Source organism: Anabrus simplex, chromosome 1, assembly GCF_040414725.1.
Source record: "Anabrus simplex isolate iqAnaSimp1 chromosome 1, ASM4041472v1, whole genome shotgun sequence".
NCBI classification, from domain to species: Eukaryota; Metazoa; Arthropoda; class Insecta; order Orthoptera; family Tettigoniidae; genus Anabrus; species Anabrus simplex.
In genome coordinates this window covers 1774963206-1774976628 of record NC_090265.1, presented here as the reverse complement: position 1 = coordinate 1774976628, position 13423 = coordinate 1774963206, and the positions used below count along the sequence as shown (strand labels likewise).

The 13423-nt window shown below is 40.5% G+C and overlaps 1 protein-coding gene across 1 annotated transcript in view; it reads right to left on the bottom strand.

Annotated features, from left to right (window-relative positions):
- The window catches only part of LOC136864609 (ras-like GTP-binding protein rhoA), a 122797-nt gene that overhangs the window by 5738 nt on the left and 103636 nt on the right, over window positions 1-13423 (bottom strand). The window contains exons 3-4 of the mRNA XM_068226758.1: window positions 11055-11164; window positions 5587-5721 (exon numbers count right to left, since the gene is read on the bottom strand). Of these exons, the coding sequence (XP_068082859.1) occupies window positions 5587-5721; window positions 11055-11164 (245 nt within the window). The remainder of the gene's footprint in view (window positions 1-5586; window positions 5722-11054; window positions 11165-13423) is intronic.

Sequence of the window (13423 nt, the reverse complement as noted above, 5' to 3'; positions counted from 1 at the left end):
TCCCAATCTAATATTTCCTGCATCATCTGACTTCGTTCGACTGCACTCCACTACTTTTTGTTTTGGACTTATTTATTCTCATCTTGTACTCCTCACGCAAGACTCTGTCCATACCATTCAGCAACTTCTCGAGATCTTCTGCACTCTCAGATACAATACCAATATCATCAGAAAATCTCAGAGTATTGATTTCCTCTCCTTGGATTGTTGTTCCCTTCCCAAATTCCACTTTGATTTCCTTTACTGCCTGTTCTATATAAACATTGAAGAGGAGGGGGACAAACTGCAACCTTGCCTCATTCCTTTCTGGATTGCTGCTACTTTTTCAAAGCCCCCGATTCTTTCACTGCAGAATGATTTTTATATAGATTGTAGATAATTCTTCGTTCTCGGAATCTTATCCCGGCCACTTTCAGGATCTCAAATAGCTTGGTCCAATCAATATTATCAAATGCCTTTTCAAGATCTAATGCAATGTATGTTGGCTTATCCTTCTTAATTTGATCCTCTAAGATCAGCCTTAAAGTTAGGATTGCTTCACGTGTTCCTACATTTCTTCTGAAGTCAAATTGATCTTCTCCCAACTCAGTTTCAACCTGTCTTTCCATTCTTCTGTAAATAATACGTGTTAGAATTTTGCAGGCGTGAGATACTAAACTGATGGTGCGCTAGTTTTCACACCGGTCAGCACCGGCTTCCTTGGGACTAGGTATAACAACATTCTGCCGAAAATCGGATGGCATTTCTCCTGTGTCGTACATTTTACACACAAAATGGAATAAAACTCGCCATGCTGGTTTCTCCTAAGACAGTCAGTAATTCAGAGGGAATATCATCAATTCCAGTTGCTTTGTTCCTATTTAGGTCTCTCAAAGCTCTGTCAAATTTTGACTTTAAAACTGGGTCTCGTATTTTATCAACATCAATAGCCTCTTCTTGTTCCAGAACCATATCATCTACGTCTTTACCTTAATACAACTGTTGGATATGTTCCTGCCATCTTTCTGCCTTGTCTTCTTTCTCTAGAATTGATTTCCCATCTGAGCTCTTATTATTTATACACCTAATTTTCCTTTCTCCACACGTTTCCTTAACTTTCCTGTATGCAGCATCCACCCTTCCTAGGACCATACAATCTTCAACATCCTTGCACTTCTCCTTCAACCATTCTTCCTTAGCTATCATGCACTTCTTATCCACTTCATTCTTTAATCGTCTGTATTCTTTTCTGTCCTCTTCATGTTTTGCATTCTTGTACTTTCGTCGTTCATCAATGAGGTCTAGAATATCCTGAGTTATCCAATGATCCTTAGTTGATCTTCCCTTTCTTCCTAACATTTCTTCATCAGCCCTAGAGACCTCATTCTTCACGACTGTCCATTCTTCCTCTATTGTGTTTCCTTCAGCCTTTTCATTTAGTCCTTGTGCAACATGTTCCACAATACAGTCCCTCACACTCTTTTTCTTCAACTTGTTTAGATCCTATCTCCTTGCATTCCTTCCTTTCTTCAATTTATTCAACTTCAGATGGCATTTCATGACCAAGTTGTGGTCAGAGTCCACGTCTGCTCCTGGGAAAGTTTTGCAATCCAGCACCTGGTTTCTGAATCTCTGCCTAATCATAATGAAGTCTATTTGATACCTTCCAGTGTCTCCAGATGTCGTCCACGTATACAGCCGTCGTTTCTGGTGTTTGAACCAAGTATTAGCAAGGACTAAGTTATGATCGGTGCAGAATTCAACCAGCCAACTTCCTCTTTCATTCCTTTGTCCCAATCCGAATTCTCCTACTGTATTACATTCTCTTCCTTGGCTTACCACTGCATTCCAGTCTCCTATCACAATTAGATTATCGTCACCTTTTACATATTGTATTAAATCTTCTATCTCTTCATGTATTCCTTCGATTTCTTCATCATCTGCTGAACTAGTAGGCATATAGATCTGCACTACTGTAGTGGGCAATCATCTTTTCACAATGCTAGTCGTCTTCCCGCCAACGTGCTTCACTTATATTAACTACTTCTAACTTTAGTCTATCCATCTCCCTTTTCACATTCCATACCTACCACAACGATTCAAATTTTTAACATTCCACGCTCCGACTCGCAGAATGTCAGTATCCATCTTCGTGATGATTGTCCCCTCTCGCGTAGTCCTCACCCGGAGATTCGAATTACTATTTTACCTCCGGAATATTTTACCCGGGAGGAAACCATCATCAGTACATCATTCATACAGAGAGAACTGCATGTCCTCGGGAGTTTGTTACGGCTGTAGTTTCCCGTTGCTTTCAGCAGTGTAGCAGTATCAACACAGCTAATCTATATTGAGTATAATTACAAGGCGATATCAGTCAAGCATCTAGACTACCGCCCTTGCAACTTCCGAAAGGCTGCTACTCCACTTTCGACGAACCATTCGTTAGTCTGGTCTCTCAACAGATACCCATCCGATATGGTTGGACCTGCGGCTTGGCTATCCGCTTCACTGGGACACGCAAGCCTCCCCACCGCGGCAAGGTCACTAATTCTAAGGAAATGCACATCTTCAAGACCATTTTTCTGCCAGTGGGGCAACAGATGTGCTCCAGCAATGCGGAACTCCTCTCACGACGCCCGGTCGCCTTAGCTTCCTGATGCTCCCGATAACTTGTTTGGCGCTCGACATTGGTGATTTTTTACTTTTTTAACGTACAGTAGACTTACGTTCATCGACAACGGCTACACGGAAAGGAAAATTTTAAGATTCTTTTAGTGTTTGGCTAGAACGCGTATATCCCTCAGGATATTTAACTTACGATTATATTTTTTGTCTCAATTGATAGATAAAAGAGGTTGCAAAAAATAAATCTGAAACGAAGTTTTTATGAAATGGCGTTTCAAAGGCAAAATTAGTGCTGAATATGGGACGTCACACGCATACTCTGTTATAAGATGGCACTGCGTTGACTCGTGCTGTCACTCGGAGGTTTGCTGTCGTTGTGAATACCTCGTCGTCAGTTGTATAGAATAACAAATTTTGTAATGGAAAAGAAAGATTTGATTACGATTCGACAAAAACGTGCAAAAGAAAGAGTCGAAACGAGAAAATGTGAAGGAATAAAATAAACGAAACGAAAAGAGCGTAATATTAAAAGAAGCGTTTTGACAGATAGGGCTTCTGCATGTACCATTACACAGTGTTGCCATATTCCCACATTCCTTTCTGCTTTCCCTCTCTTCCGGCGTACTTGTTCGTTCAGAACGCTGTGTTCTGTTGTACGTAACTCAGAAGTGAGAGCTTTGGCAACTCCAAGCAACATGAGCCGGCCAGCAGGCTTACATCCATGGCAACCGCAGTGGATCCGTCCTCGTTTCCAAGGCAACCATACGTCCCTCTCCCTTCTCCCCATCTAGGCATGCAGTAAACGGACCTCTCTCTAAGAAATGTCACCATGCATCTTTCAATATTACGACTATAGATAGTATAGTCTGCCACAAATCCTGTATTTGTGTTTTTAAAAAAAACTGCGCTTAAAACTTAAATTCAGCTGCGGTCCATCGGTTGTAAGTCTCTGTGCATGTGAGAAATTTTGACTTTTTATTATTTTCTGAACCGTTTCCTTGAGGTTGGGTCAAACCAATTCCAGGTCCCTCATATGAAACAGAAATAAATACAAAAAGCTGTTGAAAAAAAATATGGAGAGTTATTACTTAACGTACATGTGTGAGTCTAGGAGGATAGGTTCCATCATCTATCTAGTGTCTAGCAGATTGATGGCTTGCGAGTGACTAACCAGGACATGGCTCGGAGCGGCAGCCAATCCGTCACGAGCAGATGGTCCAGGGGTTAGAGGATCGCATCACACGGTCACTGCTCGTTACAGAGATGAAGCTTCTCGTCATCGACAGTCCGTATTAGCATAGCCTCACCGAGTTATGGAGCCACTAACCAGAAATTCTCTCCACAGAACAGATATTGATGTAAAAAAAATATCAGAGGCCGAATATTACGTAACTTGAAAATCAAACCTATTGTACCGTAAAACAGTCAATTTTTATTATTTATAGGGTTCTAATATAACGTTGAACTACTGTCAAAATTCATTACTTTCTTTTTTTGCTAATTGCTTTACGTTGCACTGACACAGATAGGTTTTATGGCGACGATGTCACAGGAAAGGCCTAGGAATGAGAAGGAAGCGGCCGTGGCCTTAATTAAGGTACAGCCCCATCATTTGCCTGGTGTGAAAATGGGAAACCACGGAAAACCATCTTCAGGGCGACATAACACAAATACGAAACAAACACAACATAATTGATTACGTCACTGGTTTTGGGTATTCATATTATCAAGCTTAACAACATAAGAACTCAAATTCTAGACGTCCGTCTAATCCGTTGACCTATTTACGAAAGCAGTGCTTAACAAGAATGATATCTAGTCTGAAATATTCAGTACTTCCCTGGAAGTTGATGAACGGTCCATGTAATCTAGTTAACTTGACTTGTGGCCACTAGACAGTATTAAAGTCAGTTGCATCTCCCTTTCCACTCAGCTTATGGAGGACTAAGTGGCAATTACATTACAATGTTGGCTTTCAGCGATCTCTAATACCATCAGCAGATTCTCTCTTTTGCCTCAATGAACACAGTTAAAGAGCTCAATATTTCATTACTACGGGCCAGAGTTCAAAGCAGTAACAAGTCCACGTTATATATCAGAATTTTGGAAATATATAGCAAATACACAGGGTTCTCATTTTAACGTACATTCTGATTAGTTAAAAATAGAGATAGGCAGTTTTCACCTAAGTGCACATTAAAGAACGCGCAGTATGAGTCCCGTGCTTTTATACGCAGTGAAGCGTTTGATAGATGATGATGATGATGATGATGATGATGATGATGATGATGATGATGATGCTTGTTGTTTAAAGGGGACTAACATATAGGTCATCGGTCCGTAATGGTATGAGATGAGATGAAATGTAATGACAATTAAAATTCCAAATGTCATCCACTGAACAGAATTCAAAACATGATAATGAAAAATGAATGAATGAATATGAATTTAAAATAATCAGCGGGTCCAACTCACAATAATCAAAGTTAAAATAATTCCAAAATCCATACACTGACTAGAATCGCTGGTAAAGTAGAACCATGCTGTTCCTCATGCAGCGGTACTAATCACAAGCAACGGAAGACTCACGGTGTTCGTGGAATAAATGAAAATCCACAGCCTGTTTCCAGTCATTTGACTGGGTCAGGAATGGAATGAATGAAACCCTCACCTAGCGGCGAGGATAGGAAATGTGCCGGCTGCCGAAGCCTGTCGCACTCCTCTGGGGCAATGATAAGTGACTGACAGATGAAATGAAATGAAATGTTAATTGAGTGTTGCTGGAATGAAAGATGACAAGCAAAACCGGAGTACGCGGAGAAAAATCTGTCCTGCCTCCGCTTTGTCCAGCACAAATCTCACTTGGAGTGACCGAAAGGCCAGCGCGCTGCCGCCTGAGTCACGGAGGCTTTTTCCTGCAAGAAAAGGTTCATAATTAGAAAGAAACGTACCATATTCTAGAGTTTGTTCTTTCTTTACCTGTTCTGACGTGACTGGCATGCGGCGCTGTTTCGCTAAGCTGGAGATAGTTTCGATATCATTTCGCAGATCATTCTGACATCCGCAGAGGATCACAGGTGTGTTGTCGCAGTGTTGCCGGATCTCAGGATACCACTGGAAATAAAGCAAACAAAATTGTAAAATATGACTTCCATTACCACTTACCTTGTCAGAAATCTTATAGACAATTATCTAGGATAAAACTCTGATAGTAGCTCCCACCAACAAGTTAAGAAGTGCATATACATTAAGAGGTAAGGGTTATTCTGCCCGAAGGCAGGTCCGAACCTGCGCAGAGGTGTTCCTGAGCCGGAGTTTACGTGCGGTAGGGTGGCCAGTTCCTTTCCGCTCCTCCATTCCCTTACCCCCCACCAACTCCTGACCACGCTCAATGTTGCTTAACTTCGGGGATCTCACGGGATCCGGTGTTTCAACACGGCTACGGCCGTTGGCTAGACATTGAGAGTATCCTATATTATTAATGCCTGCCTGTTCTGCCTGTCGCCGACGAATGGAGTAGGAGAAGCTAGTTAGGTACCACTCTGTAGATATGAAAAGACCTTATATTTTTCGCAAATCGTATATTTTATGGCCAGACAGTGATGTAGGAGGATCAAAAACAGGATTATCTTTAACATTTTTATTGGGCCGATGCATAAGTTCGTGCGGTATTATTTTGGGCTGGCAACAATGCGGCGTGAAGGGATTATTTATCGTTATTCCGTTGTTTTAAGTGAGTTTGGAGTTTGTGTGTTGTGAAACACAGGTTTTCTTGATTGTGAACGTATTATTTTTGTATATTTCAGACAAACGGATACGGAATGTCAAGTTGAGAAAAGTGAGCATTTCCGGCAGATTTTACTCTTTGAGTTTAACCGAGGATTCAGTGCAGCAGGAGCTGCGAGAAAAAATTGTGAAGTGTACGGGAATGAAGCTGAAGCAATTGCTGAAAGAACAGAAAAAAAAGGTTTTTCTGCTTTCGAGCAAGACATTTTGATTTGTTTGATGATCCACGTTCTGGAATACCTTAAGATTTTGACGAAAATCGTTTGAATGAGTTGGTTCATGAGATTCCTCGCCAGACAACGCGGGAAATGGCATAAATTTTTAAATGTGATCAGTCAACTATTGTACGCCATTTGCAGTCGATGGGAAAGGTACAGAAATTGGGTATATGGGTACCACATGTGCTAAGTGACAGTAACAGAAATCAACGAGTAAACATTTGTTCGTCATTGCTTGCCCGGCACCGGTTGGCTTGGGATAGGCACGAAGTATTCCTTTCGAACATTGTCACCGGTGACAAGAACTGGTGCCTGCATGTTAACATAAAGAAGTCCCCCTGTGGGTGGGGGCGGTAGAATAACACCCACGGTGTCCCCTGCCTGTCGTAAGAGGCAACTAAAAGGGGCCCCAGGGGCTCTGAACTTTGGAGCGTGGGTTGGCGACCACGGGGCCCTTAGCTGAGTCCTGGCATTGCTTCCACTTACTTGTGCCAGGCTCCTCACTTTCATCTATCCTATCCGACCTCTCTTGGTCAACTATTGTTCTTTTCAGACCCCGACGCTATTAGGTTTGCGAGGGCTAGGGAGTCTTTCATTTTCATGCCCTTCGTGGCCCTTGTCTTCCTTTGGCCGATATCTTCATTTTTTCGAAGTGTCGGATCCCTTCCATATTTTCACTCTGATTAGTGTTATATAGAGGATGGTTGCCTAGTTGTACTTCCTCTTAAAACAATAATCACCACCACCACCACTAACATAAAGAAGAGGCAAGAGTGGCTCAGCACATCACAAAAAGCAAATCCCCGTGGCAAGGATAGTGCCCACCCACAGAAAATCATGCTGTGTGTTTGGTGGAACGAAGATGGCATTCTTCACCATGAACTTCTTCCGGAAAAAGTAACGATTATCTCTGCTGTGTATAACGACCAGCTAAGACGGCTTGCCGTTCCTATTGACAACAAAGGACAAAGACAAAGCAGTTTTATTGTTCCATGATAACACTCGTCCACATACAGCGCAACTGACCAAAGGTGTGTTTGCTGAACTTGGCTGGGAACCTCTTCCTCATCCTCCGTATTGCCCTGACCTTGCCCCCTCAGATTTCCATTTTTACGCTCTCTTTCTAACCACATTCAGGGGCAAATGTTTCCTGACGAAGCTTCTCTTGACCAATGGCTAACAGATTTCTTCCAGTCAAAACCAAAACAGTTCTACAGGCGAGACATTCAACTGCTACATCAACGTTGGCAGAAGGTCACAGAGAGTGGAGGTGAATACATCACTGAGTGATTGTGAGTTACAGTGCGTGACAGTGAAAGTAAAATACAATAAAATAAAATATAAGAACCGCACGAACTTATGCATCGACCCAATAGTTATTATCGTTGTTGTTTAGGTCAGTCGTTATAAAGTAGTTGCTCTAGGGAGCAGGCGCTGCGTGCCTCACTCGGGACGGCTGGCTGGCGGGTGAGCGGTAGCACGAAGTTATTTGTTCTCCATGTATCAGTATGGAACATTTCTTCTTCTTCTTCTTCTTCTTCTTCTTCTTCTTAATATGTTTACCCTCCAGGTTCGGTTTTTCCCTCGGACTCAGCGAGGGAGCCCACCTATACCGCCTCAAGGGCAGTGTCCTGGAGCTTCAGACTGTGTGTCGGAGGATACAACTGGGGAGGATGACCAGTACATCGCCCAGCCTAGCCTGCTATGCTGAACATGGGCCTTGTGCGGAGATGGGAAGATAGGAAGGGATAGACAAGGAAGAGGGAACGAAGCGGCCTTGGTCTTAAAGTTAGGTACCATCCCGGCATTAGCCTGGAGAAGTGGGAAACCACGGAAAACCACTTCCAGGATGGCTGAGGTGGGAATCGAACCCACCTCTACTCAGTTGACCTCCCGAGGCTGAGTGGACCCCGTTCCAGCCCTCGTACCACTTTTCAGATTTCATACAGAGCCGGGAATCGAACCCGGGCCTCTGAGTGTGGCAGCTAATCACACTAACCACTACACCACAGAGGCGGACTGAAAAATTTAAGATTCAAATTCATATCGAAAAGAAAACGTAGTTTTGTAAACCGACATATTAAAATCTGTGGTGAATACATAAATGAGCGTTATCCGAGATAATGACATTATCCGAGTTTTGGAAATCTGAGATAACACTAAAAGTGAATACGGGCCTCAGGTAAGTCATGAGAGTACAGAATGTTGTAAAAGGTGAAGCTGTAGTAACTGAGGTCAAGATATGATGCGGACAGTCAGAGATTAAGACCACATAATTAAGTGAACCTGCTCATTAGTGACTGAATAGGAGCCAGGGGGACTAAGCCATCCCAGAAGGAGGTGGACCTCGTTAAGGCTGATTACAGGAGATCGTCTGACCAAAGTGCAGATGCACCTCTTCTGCTCAGCGAGTCCAGAATAACAAGAAGCAGCGCTAGATTTAAAACTGCTGTTCAGACTGGTCTTTCTACACGATTTATCGAATATGTTTTTAAATATACGGCCCATCTCTTGTCGGAATATCAACAGGTTAAAATCGGAATTCGTCTTATATTTGACGGAAGTGTAATAGACTGATATAGCTTCAAAACAATATCCTTTAACCCATGGGTAGATAATACAAATATCCAGCTCGAATTATTATTATTATTATTATTATTATTATTATTATTATTATTATTATTATTATTATTACTTGTGAGGTATGGCTAAGAAGTATTTATATCTTATTATTAGTATTAGCATTATTATTATTTACACATGTACGGACGATACGATCGTATTATTTCTGAGGTTATGTCATGAAACATGTGTTGTATATATATATATGAGTTTAGTTAATGTAAGAACCTGTAATTAATAGTATATGATTTATTATTACCTAAATACTGTATATGATGTACAGTATAATCCACAGTAACATTGTGCAACACACTGTAACATCCAGAATAACGTATCTTTGACACTAGATGGTTGTAAAATGTTCTTTCCATTATAACTATGTATTAGGCACTCTAGAATTTACGAGAAGGTATATTGTAACATATCCTCCTAGAAGCCTAGCCAGGCAACGTTTATATATAATAGGCAGTCTTGATGGTGGAGTTGAGTTATTGTTTTACAGGAGTTATTTTTTTGAACGCATGTTGTGTTTGTGCCGACATGCTAAAGAAGCAGTCAGCTGTTTCAAGATGGCAGTCTTAGTATTCTGATTCTCCGTGATAGGCAGTTGTTAAAAATGGTGTTTTATTAATGTCTAACGACGTATAAATATTGTAAATAAAATTAGTATACGAAACTGACGGCATTTTGTGTGCGACTTTGTGAATACATTATATTCTCATTGAAATATGAAATTAGATGACATGTCTCAACGGGATACAGGCGGCAGCGATTCATTTTCTGAAGTCTTTGATGGTTTTAATGTTCCAGCCACTGTCAACAGATAGGTTAGCGAGTTTTAAAAAAAATTGTATAGTACATGTAGACTCATGACGAGAGGTAATAGAGAAGGAAGGAGGAATATTGAAGTAAATTGAAGATCATTAGAAGTTGTGAAAAGTCCTTGCTGTTGACCCTGACCACGATGTCACTCAATGCTTCATAAAACTTGTCAACTTAATCCTCATCTGCACCCTCACATGGTGAATACATGGACACAATTCTTGTCCTAAATCCTCCAACTGATAATAATAATAATAATAATAATAATAATAATAATAATAATAATAATAATAATAATAATAATAATAATAATAATAATAATAACAATAACAATAATTCAGAATGCTCGCACTTCTCAGGAAGGGAGTATAAGGAACGCCACGACTCATTTGCCGAGATTTTGCACCAAAAACTTGCCATTAAATATAGACTGGTTGATGAAAGACTTCCCTATTTTAAGTACAGCCCTCAAACTGTACTCAAAAATGACTGTATTAAAATGTACTCGGATCAAAGAATTATCACGGATAAGACGACTATCCACAACGGACCGGATATAGTGATGTTAGAGAAGGGAATAAAACGTGCGGCTCTGATCGACATAGCTGTCCCGAACACCGGAACCTCCATGAAAATCAACAAGTAGGCTATACACCACTCGCACAACATATTCAAAGATTATGGCACTGTGAAGAGGTGATAATTGTACCAATCATCCTTTCGAGTACAGCTGCTATACATAAAACTCTGGTGGAAGCACTGAAGAAGTTGGATGTCAACACCAAAATCTACAAGACCATGCAGAAGGCGGTTGTCATTGACACGACTGGAATTGTTCGGAAATTTATGCGTTCAAATTCTGCGTAAAAATGTAGCGTAAATGAAGGTTTATTGTGCTTTGGTTTCCTAAAATCTGTACAATTGCTTCAATATCATAAAATAATAATAATAATAATAATAATAATAATAATAATAATAATAATAAATATGTATACTTACTTTATTGACAGCGTTGTCGAGAGAGTCAGGGTCACTAACCCTGAAGCACAGTAGAAAGACTTTAGCATCCTGATAGGCCAGAGGTCGCACGGAATCGTAAGCCACCGTTCCTGAAACAAGAGAATTATCACATTAGTAAAGTAAGTGTACATAAACGCTAACCTCATGGCTATACCAGGTAGTAAAACTCGGCTGTACCAGGTAGTAAAACTCAGCTATACAAGTAGTAAAACTCGGTTATAAAGGTAGTAAAACTCGGCTACACCAGGTAGTAAAACTCGGTTATAAATGTAGTAAAACTCAGCTATACCAGGTAGTAAAACTCAGCTATACCATACCTGGTAGTAAAACTCGGTTATAAAGGTAATAAAGCTCGGCTACACCAGGTAGTAAAACTCGGTTATAAAGGTAGTAATACTCGGTTACACCAGGTAGTAAAACTCGGCTACACCAGGTAGTAAAACTCGGTTATGAAGGTAGTAAAACTCAGCTATACCAGGTAGTAAAACTCGGTTATAAAGGTAGTAAAACTCGGCCACACCAGGTAGTAATACTCGGTTACACCAGGTAGTAAAACTCGGCTACACCAGGTAGTAAAACTCGGTTATGAAGGTAGTTAAACTCAGCTATACCAGGTAGTAAAACTCGGTTATAAAGGTAGTAAAACCCGCCTACACCAGGTAGTAAAACTCAGCTATACCAGGTAGTAAACCTCGGTTATAAAGGTAGTAAAACTCGCCTACACCAGGTAGTAAAACTCAGCTATACGAGGTGGTAAACCTCGGTTATAAAGGTAGTAAAACTCGGTTACACCAGGTAGCAAAACTCAGCTGTACCAGGTAGTAAAACTCGGTTATAAAGGTAGTAAAACTCGGCCACACCAGGTAGTAAAACTCAGTTACACCAGGTCGTAAAACTCGGCTAATCGAACTAAAGGCACACTCATTTTGAAGCTACACTGGCTGTTGCTTTTCCTTGAGTTCATAGTGTTCATTCTAGGAACATGTTGGAATAGAAACTTACGCATATGAAATTTGTAGATCACATTTATGTAAACCTAGGTCGAAATGAACATTCTCCAACAAAAATCCATAGGCAAGCAACTCAAATTTGAAAAGATCCTAAGGATGTGAGCTACTGACTTTAGGTAAATAAAATATAATAAAGTATGAGAATATATTCTTTATTTATTCCTTAAATTACAATCCATTTCTTAATCATGGTTATCCGGTCAATTAGATTTTTTTAAAATTACCATTTGCTTTACGTCTTATGGCGACCAGGAAAGGCCTAGGAGTAGGAAGGAAGCATCCGTGGTCCGGTGGTCGATTAGATTAGATTAGCAGTTTGTCTTTTTCTACCACTACGAGCGCTAATGTGAGTCATGCAGAGTTTCACTTGAGCCCTTATAACTACATTCGGTGTGGACATTTTTCAAAAACTCAAAAACATCTCCTGAGAGTATTGAACCAAGGAACACATAATAGAAAGAATTATGTAAATAAGTTAATTTGGCTAGGATTTGAATAAAAATGAAAATGCGTAAAGAAACAAGCGATTCTGGGCTGGGTTTTTTTTCGGAACTGCATTTAGACCGGAAGTGATTTTCGAAATTGTTTTCTTTTAGTTTGATAGAGCTATCCAAGACTTAAAAGTTAAAATCTTTGCGGGGGCCTTTAGCCCTCCAACTTTCGGCACACTTTAGGAAATTGCTTGATTTGACGTTTTTCGTAGTATGTGTGCTAAAGATATGTTTTCAACATTGAAGCTGAGTGGGCGGTAAGTTAGTAAGAAAGAATCAGCGTCACTCAGTCATGTGCTATAGTGTTTCGCGGTGGAGTTGTTTAATACACACTTTCGTAATTCTATTACCTCCGACTCAAAATTAACATTGACAAGACATTTCCAGGACATGTAACACGCACATTCTGATGAACATTCATGAGGAAGCAGTTGAATAAGTTCGGAAATTTAAGTACCTTTAAGGGTGGATTACTGAGGACTTACACCCGGATTTAGAGATCCGTGTACGAATAGAAATGGCTCGAGCTAGCTTTCTGAAATTGAGGAATCTACTGTGTGACAGCAGCGTCAGCTTGAAGACACGTAACAACTTCGTCAGATGCTATGTGTATTCAGTGCTTCTGTACGGCGCTGAAATATGGACTCTGAAATGTAATACCATTAAAAGTGTTACGGAGTTATCCGTGGTAGTTAGAGGTGAAAGAAGGTGCTGGGATGAATAGGTCTCAACCTACGAAATTAAAGTAAAATTAAAATTTAACAAGGTTATATTTTCCTTTTAAGATCAAGAAATAACAAATATAACAGGTACTCAGTAGCCTAGCAACAATTCGAGAATGTACAAT